The sequence below is a fragment of the Odontesthes bonariensis genome, chromosome 6 (genome assembly GCF_027942865.1).
Source record: "Odontesthes bonariensis isolate fOdoBon6 chromosome 6, fOdoBon6.hap1, whole genome shotgun sequence".
Lineage (NCBI taxonomy): Eukaryota > Metazoa > Chordata > Actinopteri > Atheriniformes > Atherinopsidae > Odontesthes > Odontesthes bonariensis.
Window position 1 is genome coordinate 28,032,459 of NC_134511.1, and position 24,978 is coordinate 28,057,436.

Sequence of the window (24,978 nt, forward strand, 5' to 3'; positions counted from 1 at the left end):
ACGGCCACGCCCTTTAAGTTTTGAAAAAGTTGGCCAATGAATTTTTCCCTCCATGTCTTAAGAGTAACCTGGCCAAGTTTGAAGTCTGTAGCATTAAATCTGTAGGACAAGTTCGATCTTATACAAGGTGTGGAATCGGTCAAAAATGGCACGAAAACGCACTTTCCATCCAAAATGGCCGACTTCCTGTGGACGTGGGACCATGGCGTCCTGAGACTTTTTTGTGCGTCTTGGCATGATGAATGAGTGTACCGAATTTCGTCGTCCCACGCGAAACTAATCCTATTGCGGGGACCATTTTTAAGCATCATAGTGGGCGCTACAGAGCCAATGAGCGACTCCTAAAAATTTAAAGTTTAGATTCTTTCATGTCGTCGACTGGCAGGTGGTGCTCGCAAAATTTCCTGAGTTTTCGCATACCTTTTGCAAAGAATAAGAAAGAACTAGAAAGCTGCAAGCAGCTGTGAGCGGGACCGAGTGTGCGTACGTTGGGATGTGCGCACGTTGGGAATGCGCTGGACGCCGTAGTCGCGCAGCTCTGCCCACACGCACGATTCCCATTGCGTACGTACGAGCACACAATAACCCCAATGCATAGGGGTTTTTGAAAATTTCTAGGGGGCGCCACTGAGCCATTTTGCTCCGCCCACACACAATACCCTTTACATACGTACGAGGTCGTCAGGGTGTGGACGTGTGTGCCAAGTTTCATGACCTTACGATGATGATAAGGCTTTCAAATCACAAACGCCATCACAAGATTTTCACCGCCTGGCCACGCCCACACCGTTCAGAGTTTGGAAAATTTTCTCCATGAAGTTTTGCCCCCATGTCTTAAGAGTAACCTGGCCAAGTTTGAAGCTTGTAGCATTGAATATGTAGGAGGAGTTTGATCAAATGTGAGTATTTGAAAAAAAATGACGTTTCCGACCAACATTAGGTAGCGCTGTAGGTGGATATCACTATTTTATATGTGCACGTTCAGGCAGGGTCCAGCATTCACCGTATGAAGTTTGGGACAGATTGGATAATGTATGTGGGAGTTATAAGCGACTTAATTTTTTATGGCGCGTCATAAATTTGAGGCGTCGCCACGGCCACGCCCTTTAAGTTTTGAAAAAGTTGGCCAATGATTTTTTCGGCCCATGTCCTAAGAGTAGCCTGGCCAAGTTTGAACCGTTTAGCATTAAATATGTAGGAGGAGTTCGATCAAATGCGAGGTGTGGAAAAAAAAAGACATTTCCAACCACCAGCAGGTGGCGCTGTAGGTGGATATCAATTTTTTGTATGTACACATTCAGGCTGGGTCCAGCAGTCACCGTATGAAGTTTGGGACAGATTGGATAATGTTTGTGGGAGTTATAAGCGACTTGATTTTTTATGGCGAGTCATAAATTTGAGGTGTCGCCACGGCCACGCCCTTTAAGTTTTGAAAAAGTTGGCCAATGATTTTTTTCGGCCCATGTCTTAAGAGCAACCTGGCCAAGTTTGAAGGTTTTTGCATTAAATATGTAGGAGGAGTTCGATCAAATGCGAGGTGTGGAAAAAAAAAGACATTTCCATCCACCAGCAGGTGGCGCTATAGGTGGATGTCACTATTTTATATGTGAGCTTTCAGTCTGGGTCCAGAATTCACCGTATGAAGTTTGGGACAGATTGGATAATGTATGTGGGAGTTATAAGCGACTTCATTTTTCGTGGCGAGTGATGGCGAGTCATCAAACTTTGAGGCGTCGCCACGGCCACGCCCTTTAAGTTTTGAAAAAGTTGGCCAATGAATTTTTCCCTCCATGTCTTAAGAGTAACCTGGCCAAGTTTCAAGTCTGTAGCATTAAATCTGTAGGACAAGTTCGATCTTATACAAGGTGTGGAATCGGTCAAAAATGGCACGAAAACGCACTTTCCATCCAAAATGGCCGACTTCCTGTGGACGTGGGACCATGGCGGCGGAGACTTTTTTGTGCGTCTTGGCATGATGAATGAGTGTACCGAATTTCGTCGTCCCACGCGAAACTAATCCTATTGCGGGGACAATTTTTAAGCATCGTAGGGGGCGCTACAGAGCCAATGAGCGACTCCCAAAAATATAAAGTTTAGATTCTTTCATGTCGTCGACTGGCAGGTGGTGCTCGCAAAATTTCCTGAGTTTTCGCATACCTTTTGCAAAGAATAAGAAAGAATAATAATAACAAGAACTGCAAGCAGTGATAACGGCCCTCGCAGCCAAGCGCAGCTCCGGCCTTGCGACCGCCTGACCGCCTGCACCGCCGACCCGACGTGGTCGTCGACGCTATCCCGCGTCTCCCGCGCCCGTCCACCAGGCGGAACGTGGGACGAATCTCCCAAATCGCCTTCAGTCCACGATAGTATGACACCAGTGGCACGTGTTCAAAGTTGGAGCGATATCTCACCTTCCAGACAGGAGTTACCGTCACTTCCTGTTTTGTGAGGGCGGGGTTTAACGACTTCAGAAATGTACCACGCCAACGTGTGAAGCGCTGCTCCGTAATGATGCACAAAGAATATGGTGCAAATCGGATGATGTCTCAAGGAGATATAGCAGTTTACATGATATAGGGGGCGCACTGGAGTCACACTCCAATATAATCCTATTGGGCTCTTTAGAGGTTAACAAAGGTCATTCATATCTAGTTTGGTGCAAATCGGATGATGCTTGTGAGATTTAGAGCCGAACGTATGCAAACGGCGAGGGATTGGAATGTGCCATTAAGCCACGCCCACACTATTTTTTAGGTCCTGACAAGACGTACAGGTGTGCTGAGTTTCATGATTGTCGGTGAAAGCATGGCTTGGGGCTGATGTTTTTAGTTGTTCTAGGGGGCGCTGTGGAGGCATTAGGCCACGCCCATCAAATATTGGACTGCACACCTGTTGGGGGGTGGATTAGGATCGATCCCAGTGAGTTTGGTGCATCTCGGCTAAAAACTGTAGAATTTAGAGCCAAACGTATGGTAACGGCGTGATGTCTGACTTCACCAAGCAGCCATAGCCACGCCTTCAACTGAAAACTTTTGGTGCTTAAAAGCAAGTTAGACCAACTTGTTATCTGTATTCTGACACAAGATCATGTTGATTAGGTGAAGGGGGCCAGAAATGGAGCTTTCCAAGTAAAAAAAGTGACTTCCTGTTCTGAGGGGGCGGGGCTTAGATGACGTCAGCATATGACCACATAGGATTGACATGCATCCAACATGGATGACTCATACCAAGTTTGGTGCAGATTTAACTCTTTACGTGAAAGTTATAGCATTTCGTTTACACTGGCGAGTACGTCAAGTTCGCCGCTTGGCCAAGCCCCCTAAACATGCTCAAAAACTCAAGTCTTCTGATAACTTTTGTGCCCCCATCCCTTAACTGCATACTGACCAAAGATGAAGTCCGTAGCTCAAAATCCCTGGGGCGTGAAAATTTTCCTGCGAGGTGTGTAAATATGAAAAATGGCCAAAATTTGCCCTTTGACCCAAAATGGCCGCCTCCTTGTACGTTTTAGAGCATACCTCCAAGAGACTTTTGTTCTTGATGAGAGGCGATCTACATACGTACCGAGTTTCAGATCTCTACGACGTACGGTTCGGGCTATCTCACGTTAGGTGGCGCTATAGAGCAGTTCGGCGACGCCCACTTTCGAGTACATTAAAAACATGTAGTTTCACGCGGGGGACAATTTTGGGCAAAGTTTGGTGAGTTTTCGAATACGTTCAGGCCTCCCCATTCGCGATACCGCGTGGAGAAGAAGTAAGAAGCCGGAATAAAAAAAATAATAGTGAAATCTTGCAGATACAATAGGCCTTCGCAGCGCTTAGCTGCTCGGGCCTAACTAGAAAGCTGCAAGCAGCTGTGAGCGGGACCGAGGTGTGCGTACGTTGGGATATGCGCACGTTGGGGCATGCGCTGGACGCTGGAGCCGCAGCTCTGCCCACACACACGATACCCTCTGCGTACGTACGAGGACATAATAACTCCAATGCGGAGGGGTTTTTGAAAATTTCTAGGGGGCGCCACTGAGCCATTTTGCTCAGCCCACACACGATACCCTTCACATACGAACGAGGTCATCAGGGTGGACGTGTGTGCCAAGTTTCATTAAGTTGCGATGATGATAAGGCTTTCAAATCACAATCGCCATCACACGATTGTCAACGCCTGGCCACGCCCACACCGTTCAGAGTTTGGAAAAGCTTCTCAAGAGTTTTCTTCCCCCCTAGCTTAAGAGTAACCTGGCCAAGTTTGAAGATTTTACCATTAAATATGTAGGAGGAGTTTGATCAAATGCGAGGTGTGAAAAAAAAAGATGTTTCCAACCACCAGCAGGTGGCGCTATGGGTGGATGTCACTATGATAATATGTACGCGTTCAGGCTGGGTCCAGCATTCACCGTATGAAGTTTGGGACAGATTGGATAATGTATGTGGGAGTTATAAGCAACTTAATTTGTTGTGGCGAGTGATGGCGAGTCATAGAACTTTGAGGCGTCGCCACGCCCACGCCCTTTGAGGTTTGAAAAAGTTTCTCCATGAATTTTTCCCCCCATGTCTTAAGAGTAGCCTGGCCAAGTTTGAAGTCTGTAGCATTAAATCTGTAGGACAAGTTCGATCTTATACAAGGTGTAGAATCGGTCAAAAATGGCACGAAAACGCACTTTCCATCCAAAATGGCCGACTTCCTGTGGACGTGGGACCATGGCGGCATGAGACTTTTTTGTGCGTCTGGGCATGATGAATGAGTGTACCGAATTTCGTCGTCCCACGCAAAACTAACCCCAATGTGTGGACCATTTTTAAGTACCCTAGGGGGCGCCACTGAGCCACTTTGCTCCGCCCACACACGATACCCTTCACATACGTACGAGGTGTTCAGGATGGACGTGTGTGCCAAGTTTCATGACGTTGTGATGATGATAAGGCTTTCAAATCACAAACACCATCACACGTTTTTCACCGCCTGACCACGCCCGAATTGTTCAGAGTTTGGAAAAGTTTCTCCATGAATATTTGCCCCCATGTCTTAAGAGTAACCTGGCTAAGTTTGAAGCTTGTAGCATTAAATCTGTAGGAGGAGTTTTATAAAATGTGAGGTGTGGCAAAAAATGACATTTCCGACCACCAGCAGGTGGCGCTATAGGAGGATGTCACTATGATAATATGTACGCGTTCAGGCTGAGTCCAGCATTCACCGTGTGAAGTTTGGGACAGATTGGATAATGAGTGTGGAAGTTATAAGCGACTTAATTCTTCATGGCGAGTCATAACTTTGAGGCGTCGCCACGGCCACGCCCTTTGAGGTTTGAAAAAGTTTCTCCATGACTCTTTCCCCCCATGTCTTAAGAGTAATCTGGCCAAGTTTGAAGCTTGTAGCATTAAATCTGTAGGACGAGTTCGATCAAATGCGAGATGTGGAAAAAAAGAGATGTTTCCGACCACCAGCAGGTGGCGCTATAGGTAGATGTCGTTATGATAATATGTATGCGTTCAGGCTAGGTCCAGCATTCACCGTATGAAGTTTGGGACAGATTGGATAATGTATGTGGGAGTTATAAGCGACTTAATTTGTTGTGGCGAGTGATGGCGAGTCATCGAACTTTGAGGAGTTGCCACGCCCACGCCCTTTAAGTTTTGAAAAAGTTTCTCCATGAATTTCCCCCCCCATGTCTTAAGAGTAACCTGGCCAAGTTTCAAGTCTGTAGCATTAAATCTGTAGGACAAGTTCGATCTTATACAAGGTGTGGAATCGGTCAAAAATGGCACGAAAACGCACTTTCCATCCAAAATGGCCGACTTCCTGTGGACGTGGGACCATGGCGGCCTGAGACTTTTTTGTGCGTCTTGGCATGATGAATGAGTGTACCGAATTTCGTCGTCCCACGCGAAACTAATCCTATTGCGGGGACAATTTTTAAGCATCGTAGGGGGCGCTACAGAGCCAATGAGCGACTCCCAAAAATATAAAGTTTAGATTCTTTCATGTCGTCGACTGGCAGGTGGTGCTCGCAAAATTTCCTGAGTTTTCGCATACCTTTTGCAAAGAATAAGAAAGAATAATAATAACTAGAAAGCTGCAAGCAGCTGTGAGCGGGACCGAGGTGTGCGTACGTTGGGATATGCGCACGTTGGGGCATGCGCTGGACGCTGGAGCCGCAGCTCTGCCCACACGCACGATACCCTCTGCGTACGTACGAGGACATAATAACTCCAATGCGGAGGGGTTTTTGAAAATTTCTAGGGGGCGCCACTGAGCCATTTTGCTCAGCCCACACACGATACCCTTCACATACGAACGAGGTCATCAGGGTGGACGTGTGTGCCAAGTTTCATTAAGTTGCGATGATGATAAGGCTTTCAAATCACAATCGCCATCACACGATTGTCAACGCCTGGCCACGCCCACACCGTTCAGAGTTTGGAAAAGCTTCTCAAGAGTTTTCTTCCCCCCTAGCTTAAGAGTAACCTGGCCAAGTTTGAAGATTTTACCATTAAATATGTAGGAGGAGTTTGATCAAATGCGAGGTGTGAAAAAAAAAGATGTTTCCAACCACCAGCAGGTGGCGCTATGGGTGGATGTCACTATGATAATATGTACGCGTTCAGGCTGGGTCCAGCATTCACCGTATGAAGTTTGGGACAGATTGGATAATGTATGTGGGAGTTATAAGCAACTTAATTTGTTGTGGCGAGTGATGGCGAGTCATAGAACTTTGAGGCGTCGCCACGCCCACGCCCTTTGAGGTTTGAAAAAGTTTCTCCATGAATTTTTCCCCCCATGTCTTAAGAGTAGCCTGGCCAAGTTTGAAGTCTGTAGCATTAAATCTGTAGGACAAGTTCGATCTTATACAAGGTGTAGAATCGGTCAAAAATGGCACGAAAACGCACTTTCCATCCAAAATGGCCGACTTCCTGTGGACGTGGGACCATGGCGGCCTGAGACTTTTTTGTGCGTCTTGGCATGATGAATGAGTGTACCGAATTTCGTCGTCCCACGCGAAACTAATCCTATTGCGGGGACAATTTTTAAGCATCGTAGGGGGCGCTACAGAGCCAATGAGCGACTCCCAAAAATATAAAGTTTAGATTCTTTCATGTCGTCGACTGGCAGGTGGTGCTCGCAAAATTTCCTGAGTTTTCGCATACCTTTTGCAAAGAATAAGAAAGAATAATAATAACTAGAAAGCTGCAAGCAGCTGTGAGCGGGACCGAGGTGTGCGTACGTTGGGATATGCGCACGTTGGGGCATGCGCTGGACGCTGGAGCCGCAGCTCTGCCCACACGCACGATACCCTCTGCGTACGTACGAGGACATAATAACTCCAATGCGGAGGGGTTTTTGAAAATTTCTAGGGGGCGCCACTGAGCCATTTTGCTCAGCCCACACACGATACCCTTCACATACGAACGAGGTCATCAGGGTGGACGTGTGTGCCAAGTTTCATTAAGTTGCGATGATGATAAGGCTTTCAAATCACAATCGCCATCACACGATTGTCAACGCCTGGCCACGCCCACACCGTTCAGAGTTTGGAAAAGCTTCTCAAGAGTTTTCTTCCCCCCTAGCTTAAGAGTAACCTGGCCAAGTTTGAAGATTTTACCATTAAATATGTAGGAGGAGTTTGATCAAATGCGAGGTGTGAAAAAAAAAGATGTTTCCAACCACCAGCAGGTGGCGCTATGGGTGGATGTCACTATGATAATATGTACGCGTTCAGGCTGGGTCCAGCATTCACCGTATGAAGTTTGGGACAGATTGGATAATGTATGTGGGAGTTATAAGCAACTTAATTTGTTGTGGCGAGTGATGGCGAGTCATAGAACTTTGAGGCGTCGCCACGCCCACGCCCTTTGAGGTTTGAAAAAGTTTCTCCATGAATTTTTCCCCCCATGTCTTAAGAGTAGCCTGGCCAAGTTTGAAGTCTGTAGCATTAAATCTGTAGGACAAGTTCGATCTTATACAAGGTGTAGAATCGGTCAAAAATGGCACGAAAACGCACTTTCCATCCAAAATGGCCGACTTCCTGTGGACGTGGGACCATGGCGGCATGAGACTTTTTTGTGCGTCTGGGCATGATGAATGAGTGTACCGAATTTCGTCGTCCCACGCAAAACTAACCCCAATGTGTGGACCATTTTTAAGTACCCTAGGGGGCGCCACTGAGCCACTTTGCTCCGCCCACACACGATACCCTTCACATACGTACGAGGTGTTCAGGATGGACGTGTGTGCCAAGTTTCATGACGTTGTGATGATGATAAGGCTTTCAAATCACAAACACCATCACACGTTTTTCACCGCCTGACCACGCCCGAATTGTTCAGAGTTTGGAAAAGTTTCTCCATGAATATTTGCCCCCATGTCTTAAGAGTAACCTGGCTAAGTTTGAAGCTTGTAGCATTAAATCTGTAGGAGGAGTTTTATAAAATGTGAGGTGTGGCAAAAAATGACATTTCCGACCACCAGCAGGTGGCGCTATAGGAGGATGTCACTATGATAATATGTACGCGTTCAGGCTGAGTCCAGCATTCACCGTGTGAAGTTTGGGACAGATTGGATAATGAGTGTGGAAGTTATAAGCGACTTAATTCTTCATGGCGAGTCATAACTTTGAGGCGTCGCCACGGCCACGCCCTTTGAGGTTTGAAAAAGTTTCTCCATGACTCTTTCCCCCCATGTCTTAAGAGTAATCTGGCCAAGTTTGAAGCTTGTAGCATTAAATCTGTAGGACGAGTTCGATCAAATGCGAGATGTGGAAAAAAAGAGATGTTTCCGACCACCAGCAGGTGGCGCTATAGGTAGATGTCGTTATGATAATATGTATGCGTTCAGGCTAGGTCCAGCATTCACCGTATGAAGTTTGGGACAGATTGGATAATGTATGTGGGAGTTATAAGCGACTTAATTTGTTGTGGCGAGTGATGGCGAGTCATCGAACTTTGAGGAGTTGCCACGCCCACGCCCTTTAAGTTTTGAAAAAGTTTCTCCATGAATTTCCCCCCCCATGTCTTAAGAGTAACCTGGCCAAGTTTGAAGTCTGTAGCATGAAATCTGTAGGACAAGTTCGATCTTAAGCAAGGCGTGGAATCGGCCAAAAATGGCACGAAAACGCACTTTCCATCCAAAATGGCCGCCTTCCTGTGTACGTGGGACCATGGCGGCCTGAGACTTTTTTGTGCGTCTTGGCATGATGAACGAGTGTACCGAATTTCGTCATCCCACGCGAAACTAATCCTATTGCGGAGACAATTTTTAACCATCGTAGGGGGCGCTACAGAGCCAATGAGCGACTACCAAAAATATAAAGTTTAGATTCTTTCATGTCGTCGACTGGCAGGTGGTGCTCGCAAAATTTCCTGAGTTTTCGCATACCTTTTGCAAAGAATAAGAAAGAATAATAATAACTAGAAAGCTGCAAGCAGCTGTGAGCGGGACCGAGGTGTGCGTACGTTGGGATATGCGCACGTTGGGGCATGCGCTGGACGCTGGAGCCGCAGCTCTGCCCACACGCACGATACCCTCTGCGTACGTACGAGGACATAATAACTCCAATGCGGAGGGGTTTTTGAAAATTTCTAGGGGGCGCCACTGAGCCATTTTGCTCAGCCCACACACGATACCCTTCACATACGAACGAGGTCATCAGGGTGGACGTGTGTGCCAAGTTTCATTAAGTTGCGATGATGATAAGGCTTTCAAATCACAATCGCCATCACACGATTGTCAACGCCTGGCCACGCCCACACCGTTCAGAGTTTGGAAAAGCTTCTCAAGAGTTTTCTTCCCCCCTAGCTTAAGAGTAACCTGGCCAAGTTTGAAGATTTTACCATTAAATATGTAGGAGGAGTTTGATCAAATGCGAGGTGTGAAAAAAAAAGATGTTTCCAACCACCAGCAGGTGGCGCTATGGGTGGATGTCACTATGATAATATGTACGCGTTCAGGCTGGGTCCAGCATTCACCGTATGAAGTTTGGGACAGATTGGATAATGTATGTGGGAGTTATAAGCAACTTAATTTGTTGTGGCGAGTGATGGCGAGTCATAGAACTTTGAGGCGTCGCCACGCCCACGCCCTTTGAGGTTTGAAAAAGTTTCTCCATGAATTTTTCCCCCCATGTCTTAAGAGTAGCCTGGCCAAGTTTGAAGTCTGTAGCATTAAATCTGTAGGACAAGTTCGATCTTATACAAGGTGTAGAATCGGTCAAAAATGGCACGAAAACGCACTTTCCATCCAAAATGGCCGACTTCCTGTGGACGTGGGACCATGGCGGCATGAGACTTTTTTGTGCGTCTGGGCATGATGAATGAGTGTACCGAATTTCGTCGTCCCACGCAAAACTAACCCCAATGTGTGGACCATTTTTAAGTACCCTAGGGGGCGCCACTGAGCCACTTTGCTCCGCCCACACACGATACCCTTCACATACGTACGAGGTGTTCAGGATGGACGTGTGTGCCAAGTTTCATGACGTTGTGATGATGATAAGGCTTTCAAATCACAAACACCATCACACGTTTTTCACCGCCTGACCACGCCCGAATTGTTCAGAGTTTGGAAAAGTTTCTCCATGAATATTTGCCCCCATGTCTTAAGAGTAACCTGGCTAAGTTTGAAGCTTGTAGCATTAAATCTGTAGGAGGAGTTTTATAAAATGTGAGGTGTGGCAAAAAATGACATTTCCGACCACCAGCAGGTGGCGCTATAGGAGGATGTCACTATGATAATATGTACGCGTTCAGGCTGAGTCCAGCATTCACCGTGTGAAGTTTGGGACAGATTGGATAATGAGTGTGGAAGTTATAAGCGACTTAATTCTTCATGGCGAGTCATAACTTTGAGGCGTCGCCACGGCCACGCCCTTTGAGGTTTGAAAAAGTTTCTCCATGACTCTTTCCCCCCATGTCTTAAGAGTAATCTGGCCAAGTTTGAAGCTTGTAGCATTAAATCTGTAGGACGAGTTCGATCAAATGCGAGATGTGGAAAAAAAGAGATGTTTCCGACCACCAGCAGGTGGCGCTATAGGTAGATGTCGTTATGATAATATGTATGCGTTCAGGCTAGGTCCAGCATTCACCGTATGAAGTTTGGGACAGATTGGATAATGTATGTGGGAGTTATAAGCAACTTAATTTGTTGTGGCGAGTGATGGCGAGTCATCGAACTTTGAGGAGTTGCCACGCCCACGCCCTTTAAGTTTTGAAAAAGTTTCTCCATGAATTTCCCCCCCCATGTCTTAAGAGTAACCTGGCCAAGTTTGAAGTCTGTAGCATGAAATCTGTAGGACAAGTTCGATCTTAAGCAAGGCGTGGAATCGGCCAAAAATGGCACGAAAACGCACTTTCCATCCAAAATGGCCGCCTTCCTGTGTACGTGGGACCATGGCGGCCTGAGACTTTTTTGTGCGTCTTGGCATGATGAACGAGTGTACCGAATTTCGTCATCCCACGCGAAACTAATCCTATTGCGGGGACAATTTTTAACCATCGTAGGGGGCGCTACAGAGCCAATGAGCGACTACCAAAAATATAAAGTTTAGATTCTTTCATGTCGTCGACTGGCAGATGGCGCTCGCAAAATTTCCTGAGTTTTCGCATACCTTTTGCAAAGAATAAGAAAGAAAGAATAATAACTAGAAAGCTGCAAGCAGCTGTGAGCGGGACCGAGGTGTGCGTACGTTGGATGTGCGCACGTTGTGGCATGCGCTGGACTCCGTAGTCGCGCAGCTCCGCCCACCCGCACGATACCCTCTGCGTACGTACGAGCACATAATAACCCCAATGCGGAGGGGTTTTTGGAAATTTTTAGGGGGCGCCACTGAACCATTTTGCTCCGCCCACAAACGAAACCCTTTACATACACACGAGGTGGTCAGGGTGGACGTGTGTGCCAAGTTTCATGATCTTGCAATGGTGATAAGGCTTTCAAATCACAAACGCCATCACACGATTTTCACCGCCTGGCCACGCCCACACCGTTCAGAGTTTTAAAAAGTTTCTCCATGATTAATTTCCTCCATGTCTTAAGAATAACCTGGCCAAGTTTGAAGCTTGTAGCATTCAATATGTAGGAGGAGTTCGATAAAATATGAGTTGTGGAAAAAAAGAGACGTTTCCAACGACCAGCAGGTGGCGCTATATGTGGTTGTCACTATTTTATGTGTGCACGTTCAGGCTGGGTCCAGAAATCAACGTATGAAGTTTGGGACAGATTGGATAATGTTTGTGGGAGTTATAAGCGACTTAATTCTTCATGGCAAGTCATAACTTTGAGGCGTCGCCAGGCCACGCCCTTTAAGGTTTGAAAAAGTTTCTCCATGAATTCCCCCCCCCCCATGTCTTAAGAGTAATCTGGCCAAGTTTGAAGCTTTTAGCATTAAATCTGTAGGAGTAGTTCGATCAAATGCGAGGTGTGGAAAAAAAAAGACATTTCCGACCACCAGCAGGTGGCGCTATAGGTGGATGTCAATATGATAATATGTACGCGTTCAGGCTGGGTCCAGCATTCACCGTAAGAAGTTTCGGACAGACTGGATAATGTATGTGGGAGTTATAAGCGACTTCATTTTTTGTGGCGAGTGATGGCGAGTCATCGAACTTTGAGGCGTTGCCACGCCCACGCCCTTTAAGTTTTGAAAAAGTTTCTCCATGAATTTTTCCCCCCATCTCTTAAGAGTAACCTGGCCAAGTTTCAAGTCTGTAGCATTAAATCTGTAGGACAAGTTCGATCTTAAGCAAGGCGTGGAATCGGTCAAAAATGGCACGAAAACGCACTTTCCATCCAAAATGGCCGCCTTCCTGTGTACGTGGGACCATGGCGGCATGAGACTTTTTTTTGCGTCTGGGCATGATGAATGAGTGTACCGAATTTTGTCGTCCCACGCGAAACTAATCCTATTGCGGGGACCATTTTTAAGCATTGTAGGGGGCGCTACAGAGTCAATGAGCGACTACCAAAAATATAAAGTTTAGATTCTTTCATGTCGTCGACCGGCATGTGGCGCTCGCAAAATTTCCTGAGTTTTCGCATACCTTTTGCAAAGAATAAGAAAGAAAGAAAGAAAGAACTAGAAAGCTGCAAGCAGCTGTGAGCGGGACCGAGTGTGCGTACGTTGGGATGTGCGCACGTTGGGATGTGCGCACGTTGGGCATGTGCTGGACGCCGTAGTCGCGCAGCTCTACCCACACGCACGATTCCCATTGCGTACGTACGAGCACACAATAACCCCAATGCATAGGGGTTTTTGAAAATTTCTAGGGGGCGCCACTGAGCCATTTTGATCCGCCCACACACAATAACCTTTACATACGTACGAGGTCGTCAGGGTGGACGTGAGTACCAAGTTTCATGACTTTGCGATGATGATAAGGCTTCCATATTGCAAACGCCATCACACGATTTTCACCTCTGGCCACGCCCACACCGTTCAGAGTTTGGAAAAGTTTCTCCATGAAGTTTTGCCCTCATGTCTTAAGAGTAACCTGGCCAAGTTTGAAGATTTTAGCATGAAATATGTAGTAGGAGTTTGATCAAATAAGAGGTGTGGAAAAAAATGAAGTTTCCAACCACCATTAGGTGGCGCTGTAGGTGGATATCACTTTTTTATATGTGCACGTTCAGGCTGGGTCCAGCATTCACCGTATGAAGTTTGGGACAGATTGGATAATGTATGTGGGAGTTATAAGCGACTTAATTTTTTATGGCGCGTCATAAATTTGAGGCGTCGCCACGGCCACGCCCTTTGAGGTTTGAAAAAGTTGGCCAATGATTTTTTCTCCCCATGTCTTAAGAGTAACCTGGCCAAGTTTGAAGCTTGTAGCATGAAATCTGTAGGAGGAGTTGGATCAAATAAGAGGTGTGGAAAAAAAAAGAAATTTCCAACCACCAGCAGGTGGCGCTGTAGGTGGATATCACTTTTTTATATGTGCACGTTCAGGCTGGGTCCAGCATTCACCGTATGAAGTTTGGGACAGATGGGATAATGTTTGTGGGAGTTATAAGCGACTAGATTTTTTATGGCGAGTCATAACTTTGAGGTGTTGCCACGGCCACGCCCTTTAAGTTTTGAAAAAGTTGGCCAATGATTTTTTCGGCCCATGTCATAAGAGCAACCTGGCCAAGTTTGAAGGTTTTTGCATTAAATATGTAGGAGGAGTTCGATCAAATGCGAGGTGTGGAAAAAAAAAGACATTTCCATCCACCAGCAGGTGGCGCTATAGGTGGATGTCACTATTTTATATGTGAGCTTTCAGTCTGGGTCCAGCATTCACCGTATGAAGTTTGGGACAGATTGGATAATGTATGTGGGAGTTATAAGCGACTTCATTTTTCGTGGCGAGTGATGGCGAGTCATCAAACTTTGAGGCGTCGCCACGGCCACGCCCTTTAAGTTTTGAAAAAGTTGGCCAATGAATTTTTCCCTCCATGTCTTAAGAGTAACCTGGCCAAGTTTGAAGTCTGTAGCATTAAATCTGTAGGACAAGTTCGATCTTATACAAGGTGTGGAATCGGTCAAAAATGGCACGAAAACGCACTTTCCATCCAAAATGGCCGACTTCCTGTGGACGTGGGACCATGGCGGCAAGAGACTTTTTTGTGCGTCTTGGCATGATAAATGAGTGTACCGAATTTCGTCGTCCCACGCGAAACTAATCCTATTGCGGGGACAATTTTTAAGCATCGTAGGGGGCGCTACAGAGCCAATGAGCGACTCCCAAAAATATAAAGTTTAGATTCTTTCATGTCGTCGACCGGCACATGGCGCTCGCAAAATTTCCTGAGTTTTCGCATACCTTTTGCAAAGAATAAGAAAGAAAGAATAATAACTAGAAAGCTGCAAGCAGCTGTGAGCGGGACCGAGTGTGCGTACGTTGGGATGTGCGTATGTTGGGGCATGCGCTGGACGCTGGGGCTGTAGCTCTGCCCACACGCACGATATCCTCTGCGTACGTACGAGCACATAAAAACCCCAATGCGGAGTGGTTTTATGAAAATTTCTAGGGGGCGCCACTGAGCCATTTAGCACCGCCCACACACAATACTCTTTACATACGTACGAGGTCGACAAGGCGGACGTGTGTACCAAGTTTCATGACTTTGCGATGATGATAAGGCTTTCAAATCACAAACGCCATCACACGATTTTCACCGCCTGAACACGCCCACACCGTTCAGAGTTTGGAAAAGTTTCTCAAGATTTTTCTTCCCCCCTTGCTAAAGAGTAATCTGGCCAAGTTTGGAGCTGTTACCATAAAATCTGTAAGAGGAGTTGGATCAAATGCGAGTTGTTGAAAAAAAAGACGTTTCCGATCACCAGTAGGTGGCGCTATAGGTGGATGTCGTTATGATAATATGTACGCGTTCAGGCTGGGTCCAGCATTCACCGTATGAAGTTTGGGACAGATTGGATAATGTATGTGGGAGTTAAAAGCGACTTCATTTGTTGTGGCGAGTGATGGCGAGTCATCGAACTTTGAGGAGTTGCCACGCCCACGCCCTTTAAGTTTTGAAAAAGTTTCTCCATGAATTTCCCCCCCCATGTCTTAAGAGTAACCTGGCCAAGTTTGAGGTCTGTAGTATTAAATGTGTAGGAAGAGTTTGATCTTATACAAGGTGTGGAATCGGTCAAAAATGGCACGAAAACGCACTTTCCATCCAAAATGGTCGACTTCCTGTGGACGTGGGACCATGGCGGCAAGAGACTTTTTTGTGCGTCTTGGCATGTTGAATGAGTGTACCGAATTTCGTTGTCCCACGCGAAACTAATCCCATTGCGGGCACCATTTTTAAGCATCGTAGGGGGCGCTACAGAGCCAATGAGCGACTCCCAAAAATATAAAGTTTAGATTCTTTCATGTCGTCGACCGGCACGTGGCGCTCGCAAAATTTCCTGAGTTTTCGCATACCTTTTGCAAAGAATAAGAAAGAATAATAATAATAATAATAATAAACCTTACAGATACAATAGGGTCCTTGCAGTTTCACTGCTCGGTCCCTAATAAACCTTACAGATACAATAGGGTCCTTGCAGTTTCACTGCTCGGTCCCTAATAATAATAATAAACCTTACAGATACAATAGGGTCCTTGCAGTTTCACTGCTCGGTCCCTAATAATCCTTACAGATACAATAGGGTCCTTGCAGTTTCACTGCTCGGTCCCTAATAATAATAATGATGATAAATGACTAAATAAATACATTTAAAAAATCAGTCAATCAATTTGAGAAGAACTCAGTAGTCACTGTTAAAAAGCCTTATGGCTGTGGGAACAAAGGACCTCCTGAACCTCTCAGTCCTGCATCGCAGACAGATGAGCCTCTCACTGCAGCTGCTCCTCTGTCCTGCCAGGATGCTGTGGAGAGGATGTTTATTGTTTTCCAAAACAGAATACAATTTCCTCCTCAACGCACGGAAACCAACTGACAGCTGTTGGATATCTGGACAACAAACCCTCTCCTTAACGGTCATCTCTGATTAAAAAAACAGGATAACACCCCCGCCTTTCCGCTTACCGCCGCTCGTACTCAGGTCACGATCTGCTCGTACGGCTGTGAAGCCGGGAATGTCCACACATGAGTCTAGTGTGTTGTCGTTCAGCCAGCACTCAGACAGACAGATCAAACTGTTCTCCTTAAGCTGGATTTATAGTTGACGCGTCACTCGCGGCGCGGGTGGCCCGTGACGTCAAAATGACATTTCAGGCCTGGCACGCGCCATGAAAAGGCGGATTGTCGTGCACCAGTCGAATTTTGTAACTTTGCGTGCGCTGAGAACGACAAACCGGATGGACCAATTTGAGACCAGGCTCAGTGAGGAGGTGCGTTTTTACAGGCACCTGTACGACACTGCAGTGAACCAGCACAGGGACCACGTAAACTCCCAAAACTCATGGACAGAGATTGGCAGAACTTTGGGGAAAGAGAGAGAGTTCTGTAAGAGAGTGTGGAAGAAGCTACGGGACAGATACGTGAAAGCAAAGAAGAGGGCAGAGACTCATTGGTTTAACGAGGACAGTGAATTCACCCAGTTCACGTCGGTCCTCGTGCGGAGGGCGAATATCCCATCTTCTCTTTCGTCTTCTTTTCGCCAGCAAGGTTCTAAGCATTTCATCTTCCAGATACTGCAGCAGTATCATTGATGACAGTGTTCCTGCTCTTGATAGGGGCATTGTTTTCTTCTCAACTTTCGACGTAGAGTAGTTAACGGTGACCTTCACGTAGCAGCGACACCTCTGTGACAGAGAAGATTGCAACTACTGGCGCATCGACTCGCGCCACTATAAATAGCTGGCACAAAATCGTGACGTCATCAACACTGCTCAAGCGAGCCAACGCAACAACCATGCTAGAGCCTTTATACAGCTGTTGGTTCCGCACAAGCGCCTCTAGCTCATCACACTTGTTTGGTAGTGAGTTAGTGTTTCCCATAATCACCGAGGGCAGAAAAGGTTTGTACGTCCACCTCCTGTTGTGCCTTTTTGCCGTTAGTTTCGCTCCACCTCTGCATCCCTGGTACAGCTTTTTAAGCTCGGTCAGAATTGGATGTTTAATTCCTCGTCCAATCCTTGACAGTGCCAACAGTTCTTCTCTTGTGTACACTGCTCTAGTAGTACTGCACATTTTCAAAAAATAAAACAAAATATATATAAAAAGCATATTAATAAAAATAACTAAAAATGTTTAGATAAAAACTAAAAATTAAAAATGACATATAATCATATAAATGACAAAAAAAATTGAGAGCCACACAGACTGGCTTTTTTTTCTGACCTACAATTATTATTGGCAGAGTTTAAACTTAGAAATGGATGCTAAAATAACATCCATCCATTTTCTATACCCGCTTAATCCAATTCAGGGTTACGGTTGGGCTGTAGCCTATCCCAGCTACCACTGAGCGATAGGCAGGGTACACTCTAGACAGGTCGCCAGTCCACTGCGATATCATGAGACTAAAATTAATAACAACACTGATAAGATTTATGCTTAAGAAATTGAAAAATAGGACAACGTTATATCCTAACCCATCAATTCATGATGCAAACTGGGGAAAGCTTTTAGTGTTTATACAGGAGCAGTGAAACAGAACGAGGTTTTAAACAGAAACTTAACTTTGATTTACATTGAAAAAGTTCAATTTCATATTACTGTAAAAGATGATGTTTGATGAAAACATTCAAGAACAGAGGTAATTGCACTGTAAACCAGTTTGCTTTCAGCATAAGTGTACTGGAAGGGATTCCTATTTGCAGTGGTGGCATCAGATGAAACTTCTTGAACATTCATAATCTAGGTATATTCTCCTGGAAGAGTGAATTGTGAATTTTGACCTGTTTGTGTCACAGGGTCACCTGCATTGTTTTGAGTCACCCATTTTAATATCATACAATATAATATATATGTTTATATATGTAAGGCTTTCTCCTAGGGCTTTAAAAACATAAATTGTTTAGAATGTCTTGTCCAACATTAATCTAAAATGCTATTTCTTACTGCTTGTCTTTATCTGCTTTTTTTTGTTATTCAGTATGGTTTTGTTGGATATTGGCTGAATCCGGGCAGAGAGGCAATTGGAGCTTTGGATTTGGGTGGAGCTTCCACTCAGATTACTTTTGAGACCTCTGAAAGTGTGGAGAACGAGAGTAATGTGATGGTGCTGAAGCTTTTCGGACAAATCTACAGATTATACACCCAGAGCTTTCTGTGCTATGGCCAAGACCAGTTCCTCAGGAAACTGCTGGCTCATCTTATCAAGGTATTGTTTTTGAAAAGCATTTAAAGTTTCAATTTATGTCTGATTATTCTGCTAAGTTAGTTAGTTATTTGTTTATTTGTGACAGGACTCTGCATTTAATAAACATAAAATGTAAATATGCCAGATTTAGCTCCAAGGCTAATTTCCATCTGCAGTCCTGCTGTTCACACTAAAATCAAGACAAGACAAAGACAAAAACAGGAAACAAGAAAACAAAACGTACAACATTCCATATCACTTAACCACATCACAAGATAAAACTAGAACTAAAACTAAAACTAAAACTACCCATTCATGTTTACAGTCTTGTTATCTGTAAGCCATGTTTTTAGTTGTTTCTTAAAAGCTACATATGTTGAATTTTCCCTTATGGCCAACGGAACTGTGTTCCATGTAGAGCAACCAAAGACTGATAGGACCTTCTGTGCAAATGCTGTTCTCCTAAATTGTACCTCACAGTCCCCCCTGATGGCTGATCTTGTCATTGTCACCCTGTTTTTCTGTTTAATTAAGTTACCCAGGGGCAGTGGTGCCAGCCCGTTCAGAGATCTATAGACGAGACAGGTGCTTTTGAATAACCAAGATCATATCAATAACAGCACTTCTGGTGATCTTAGAATTGCACTGATTTGCTGCAGTACACTTGGCAAAAAAAGATGCTTGAACAAAATTTTCACAAAGCTTGCTCAAGGGGGTAGCTTGATACTCTTTTCGATATGAAAAGCATGGCTCTGTCCAAAAGTATCACAAATAAGGTAAAACATGTTCTAAAGTCTTGACAAGCAAGTCTCACCCATCACCAACCCTTTTGGAACGGCCTCCAATCAGTTATTCAGGCTAACCTCTCCAGGGGTGCGGATGAATAGTCAAAATGAATTATCACCTTTTCCTAAGATCTTTTCCTTAATGTTGTTATCAAAAACATGATGAGGTTAATGAAAGATGAAAAAGATTACCATGCTGCAATGAGAAACTGATCACTCTTACACTAAGCTGTGATGTTGGTCTGCTGCACTTAAAGTACAAATGTGCAATAGATACTCCATAAAAAGTACTTTCAGTATTTTATTTTATGTGGTCTCGCCACATTGTTACATAGAGGCTATATCATGCCATGATAAAATATTAATTTCTATTTTAGCCATCTAAAAAGGAAAGGAAAAGGCAAAAAAGTGAAAGACATTGTTTTCACAGACTGGTCTCACTCATCCTCCTGTCCTCTTACTTATATATGCAAATCACAATTGTTGGACAGACTGAAATTCTTTCTTTTGTGAGGGATGAACCAGTGTTTCTTATGCTAAAAGAAATAATAAGGGAAGCAGTGAAGTTCCTTTCCTCACAATTTGAACGGCTCTTATCATTACTGCTGATTAGATAGTTTCAGATAATTTCTCTCAGTTTGGAACTGTCCTAAGCAAAAAACGCTGTTAGACCAGACCCCAGGTCCCTTAAGTTCATGGAGAGAAAGCCTAAGGTTTCAAAGGGGATTTTAGAGTAGAAGCTTGCTTTAATGTAATTGAAGTTATAGATCAGTTTTTTTTATAATACTTTGATCTTTTTTTCCACTTTCAGACTAGAGGTGTGAAGCCCAAAGTGAACCACCCCTGCTATCCCCAAAGGTTCACAACATCAATCAATCTGGGGAAAGATGTCTTTGATTCTCCGTGTACGGAGAAATACAGACCAGCCAAGTTTGACCCTCGTGAGAATGTAACAGTGGTGGGAACAGGGGATTATCAGATGTGTCTGAACAATGTAAAGAAGATCTTCTCCTTTGGGAACTGCTCCTACTCAAAGTGTTCCTTTGATGGGGTCTTCCAGCCGAGTGTCAGAGGAAGCTTCATGGTGAGATAGTCTTTTAGATACAGTCAGCAACAACCTAAAGTATAGTAATGGAATTGTTAAAAAAAAAATTGCCATACTTTTAGATTCAGTGTTTTGCCGTTTGTTTTGTTTTTTGCATGGGCTGTGCATAAACAGTGAATGTGACATCATCTGATAGTTTGTGGACCACTGTTTTGAAGACTTGGATTTAGTCAATGGCACTTGCTTTTTGGGTTGAAACAAGATGATTCAACCATGTGAAGGATTTGATTGATTGTGGAATTTGACTATTGTGGAATCTGTGGGTGCCTACTGAGTAGTGGCTTGTCAGTCAAATAGGAGCCCCACACCCTGCTTTATCATCTGTTTTACACTAAACAGTAGTGCAATTTACTGAATGGACATCATGCTGTATTAAAGAAAACCTAAAACTATTGACTGAGACTATAATGGACGGCTGTAGCTCAGGAGGAAGAGCAGTCGCCCACCAATCGGAAGGTCGGTGGTTTGATTCTGGCTTCCCTGGGCTACTTGTCAAAGTGTCCTTGGGCAAGACACTGAACCCCACGTTGCCAATGCTTCCATCGTTGTGTGTGTGAATGACTAGAAAGAACGTAATATGTATAGATGTAGATGTGCCGTATGAATGTGTGTGAATGGCTGAATGTGGCATGTAGTGTTAGAAGCGCTTTGAGTGGTCAGCTAGACTAGAAAAGCGCTATACAAGTACAGTCCATTTACCATTTATAAACTGTGAAAGTTTTACTGAAGCAACTTTTTCTAGAAAAAAAAGAATCAAATCAAATCAAATTTATTTGTATAGTACAAAACAATTCAAAGTGCTTTACATAAAATAAAAGCATTGCAGCAGGGAGTGGAAAGGCATTAAAAACACATAAAAGAATATAAAGAGAAACAAATAAAACAATTTAAATGAATTTCAAAACAAGCAACAGTCCAAATAAATTACAAGATATCGTGCAGATTTCATGCATAGACACATGAGAAAAGAAATGTTTTTAACCTGGATTTAAAAGTGTCTACATTTGATGAAAGTTTAATCTCCACTGGCAGTTTGTTCCACTTGTTTGCAGCATAACAGCTAAATGCTGCCTCTCCATGTTTAGTCTGGACTCTGGACTGGACCAGCTGACCTGAGTCCTTGGATCTAAGAGCTCTGCTTGGTTTATATTCTCTGAACATATCACAGATGTATTTTGGGCCTAAACCGTTCTGGGATTTGTAAACCATCAGCAGGCTTTTCACTGGTGTGATGTGTTCAGATCTCTTTGTCCTGGTTAAAACTCTAGCAGCAGCGTTCTGGATGAGCTGCAGATGTTTAATGCTCTTTTTGGGAAGTCCAGTTAAAAGAGCATTACAGTAATCGAGTCTACTGGAGATGAATGCATGGATGAGTTTCTCCTGGTCTTTTTGGAAGAGGAAACTTTTAATTTTGTTGATGTTTCTGAGATGGTAAAAAGCTGCCTTGGAGACAGCTTTGATGTGGCTGCTGAAAGTCAGATCTGAGTCTATCAACACTCCGAGGTTACGAACTTGGTCAGTGATTGTAAGTGCCCGAGTCTCAAGATATTTACCAACGCTGACCCTTTTCTCTTTGCTACCAAACAGATTGATCTCAGTTTTGTCTTAATTTAATTGTAGAAAATTCTCTCTCATCCAGGTGTTTATTTCCTCCAGACTCTGACACAGTACGTCTGCTGGGCTGCAGTTGTCTGGTGACAGAGAAACATAAAGTTGTGTATCGTCTGAATAACTGTGATAATTGATGTTAAAGTTCTGCAATATCTGGCCCAAAGGGAGCATATACAAGTTAAATAGAAGAGGTCATGACCATGACTTGGCCATGACTTGTGGAGACCCCCAGGGGTCAGCCACACGCTCAGATTCATTGCTGCCAAATGTAACAAAATAACTCCGGCATTCTAAGTAGGACCTGAACCAGTTAAGGACCGCTCCAGAAAGTCCAACCCAGTTTTCCAGCCTGTGCAACAGGATTCGGTGATCTACAGTATCAAACGCAGCTCTGAGGTCCAACAGGACCAGGACTGAAACATTAGCAGAATCAGCATTCAACCTGATGTCGTTTAACACTTTGACCAGAGCTGTGATGATGTCTGTAGTTGTTCATCATAAAGGGGTCTAGAGTTCTTTTCTTTAGGAGTGGCTTAATGGCAGCTGTTTTTAGTGAATTGGGAAAAATGCCTGATGCCAGTGAGCTGTTAACTATTTGTAAGAGATCACTTTCTACTGAGGTAAAAACAGTTTTTAAAAAGTCGGATGGTATTATGTCCAGAGTGCAAGTTGTTGATTTCAGATGCCGAACTGTTTCCTCTAGGATTTTTAAATCAACAATATTAAATTGTGACATAACATCAGAGTTATTTCTAGGTTTTAGACACAGATTAGTTTTCTTGTTTGTCTTTGCTGTGTGAATGTTTTGTCTAATTGTTTTGATTTTTTGGCTAAAAAAGTTGGCAAATTCGTTTTCATTTCTCTGTGGAGAGGAGGTCTGGGTTTGACTGTTTAGGAAGATTTGTGAGTTTTTCAACCATAGCAAACAGAGTTCAAGAATTGTTGACATTTTTATTAATCATTTGTCACACCCAGAGGAATGCAGGACACAGGAGCAGGTGATGTTAATTCGAAGCTTTATTTGGAGGAAGAGCGTTGTCCAAAAACTCTCCAAGAGAGAACAAAGAGGACTATAGAAGTTATCAATAATAATATATACTTCTCCCAGAATGAGAGAAGTATATCTATGAAAATTTATCAAAATAATAATCACTCCTGCTGTGGAGGAAAACAAAAAAACCTCTCCTTTAAAAATAGAAGGCACTAGAGTATGAAACTTTCCTTGAAACAAAAGATCACTCCACTGGGAGGAAAAAGCAAAAACGCTATCAAACTTAAATTACTCATTATCAAGGCTATGATTACAAAAACAAAACTCTCTTTAGCGAGGAAATGGTCAGAACTATGGCTTGGTACATGGACTATGGTTTTTACGAAGGCGAAAGTGAAGCACGTTGGGGACAACAGATACGACACACTGGCACAAGACAAGGGGAGACGTCAACTCTTATACACACAGGGTTAACAGGGAACAGGTGGAATCATTCATGCGACAATGAGACTGGAACACAAGAGGAAGAGCAAGGAAGGGCAAGTGACCTGAAACGAGAGGGGAGTTAATCTTTCAAAATAAGAGACGAGACAAAAAACCCACTTGACCTCACCGCGGTGTGACATCATTTCAGATAAATGCAGCTGTCTGACCTTGCACAGCTCATTGTTATAACTACGCAGGCTTTGTTTGTACAGCTCATAGTGAATCTGAAGCTTTGTTTTCCTCCACTTATGTTCAGCTTTCCTGCATTCTCTTTTCAGGTTTTTGACCATAGTGGTGTTTCTCCATGGTGTTTTCTGTTTGCTCAAAGTGCTAATTCTTATCGGTGCAACAGCTTCCATTACATTCAAAATTCTTAAGTTGAAATGATCCAGCAGTCCTTCAACCGACTCTGCGCTCATTGTTGGTAACATAGCTATTGCCTCCATAAACTGAGCACTTGCTTTCTCATTGATGTACCTCTTCCTAACTGAGAAGCTGGTTGTTTGAACATTCGGAGTGATCAATAAATCAAATAAAATACAAAAATGGTCTGACAAGGCCAAGTCAATAACCACAACAGAAGAAATATCAACACCTTTAGAAATGACCAGGTCCAGAATGTGACCTCGAAGGTGGGTAGGTTCTGTTACATGTTGCCACAAACCAAACATGTCCAGCACAGAAGAAAATTCTTTGGCATTACCATCCAACATATTATCTATGTGAATGTTAAAATCCCCGGTCAAGATAAAATGGTTAAAATCAGTCGAAATAACAATACAATAATTCAGAAAATTCATCAATAAAACTTGCACAGTATCCTGGAGATCTGTAAATGATTAAGAACAGGATTTTAGGAACACCCTTTAAAATAAAACTAAGATATTCAAAAGAAGTGAATTCACCAAATGAGATCCCCCCCCACCTTTCCTTCCATTTCGGCATTCATCCACAAAACTAAAATTTGGGGGGGCTGTTTCATTAAGAACAGTAGCACTTGTGCTCTCTGTTAACCATGTTTCTGTCAGAAAAAGAAAATCTAAATTGTGTGAAATTATTAAGTCATTATCTAACAGTGACTTATTGGACAGAGATCTAATATTAACTAAGGCTAGCTTTGTGGAGTTTACACTGGTCTTTGTTGTATTCTGAGTTGTACGTGGTACCGTTAACAGATTAGATAGATACACCCAGCAAGTTGACTGTTTTCGATTCCTTCTTTTACTAACTAATAAAGGAATCCTATTGGGTCCCAGCTTGTTCTCAG

The 24,978-nt window shown here is 43.9% G+C and overlaps 1 protein-coding gene across 1 annotated transcript in view; it reads left to right on the forward strand.

Moving 5' to 3' along the window:
- Nucleotides 1-24,978, forward strand: part of LOC142382400 (ectonucleoside triphosphate diphosphohydrolase 2-like) — a 41,702-nt gene that overhangs the window by 12,542 nt on the left and 4,182 nt on the right. Inside the window, exons 5-6 of the mRNA XM_075468200.1 lie at nucleotides 18,527-18,754; nucleotides 20,330-20,602. Coding sequence (XP_075324315.1) covers nucleotides 18,527-18,754; nucleotides 20,330-20,602 — 501 coding nt within the window. The remainder of the gene's footprint in view (nucleotides 1-18,526; nucleotides 18,755-20,329; nucleotides 20,603-24,978) is intronic.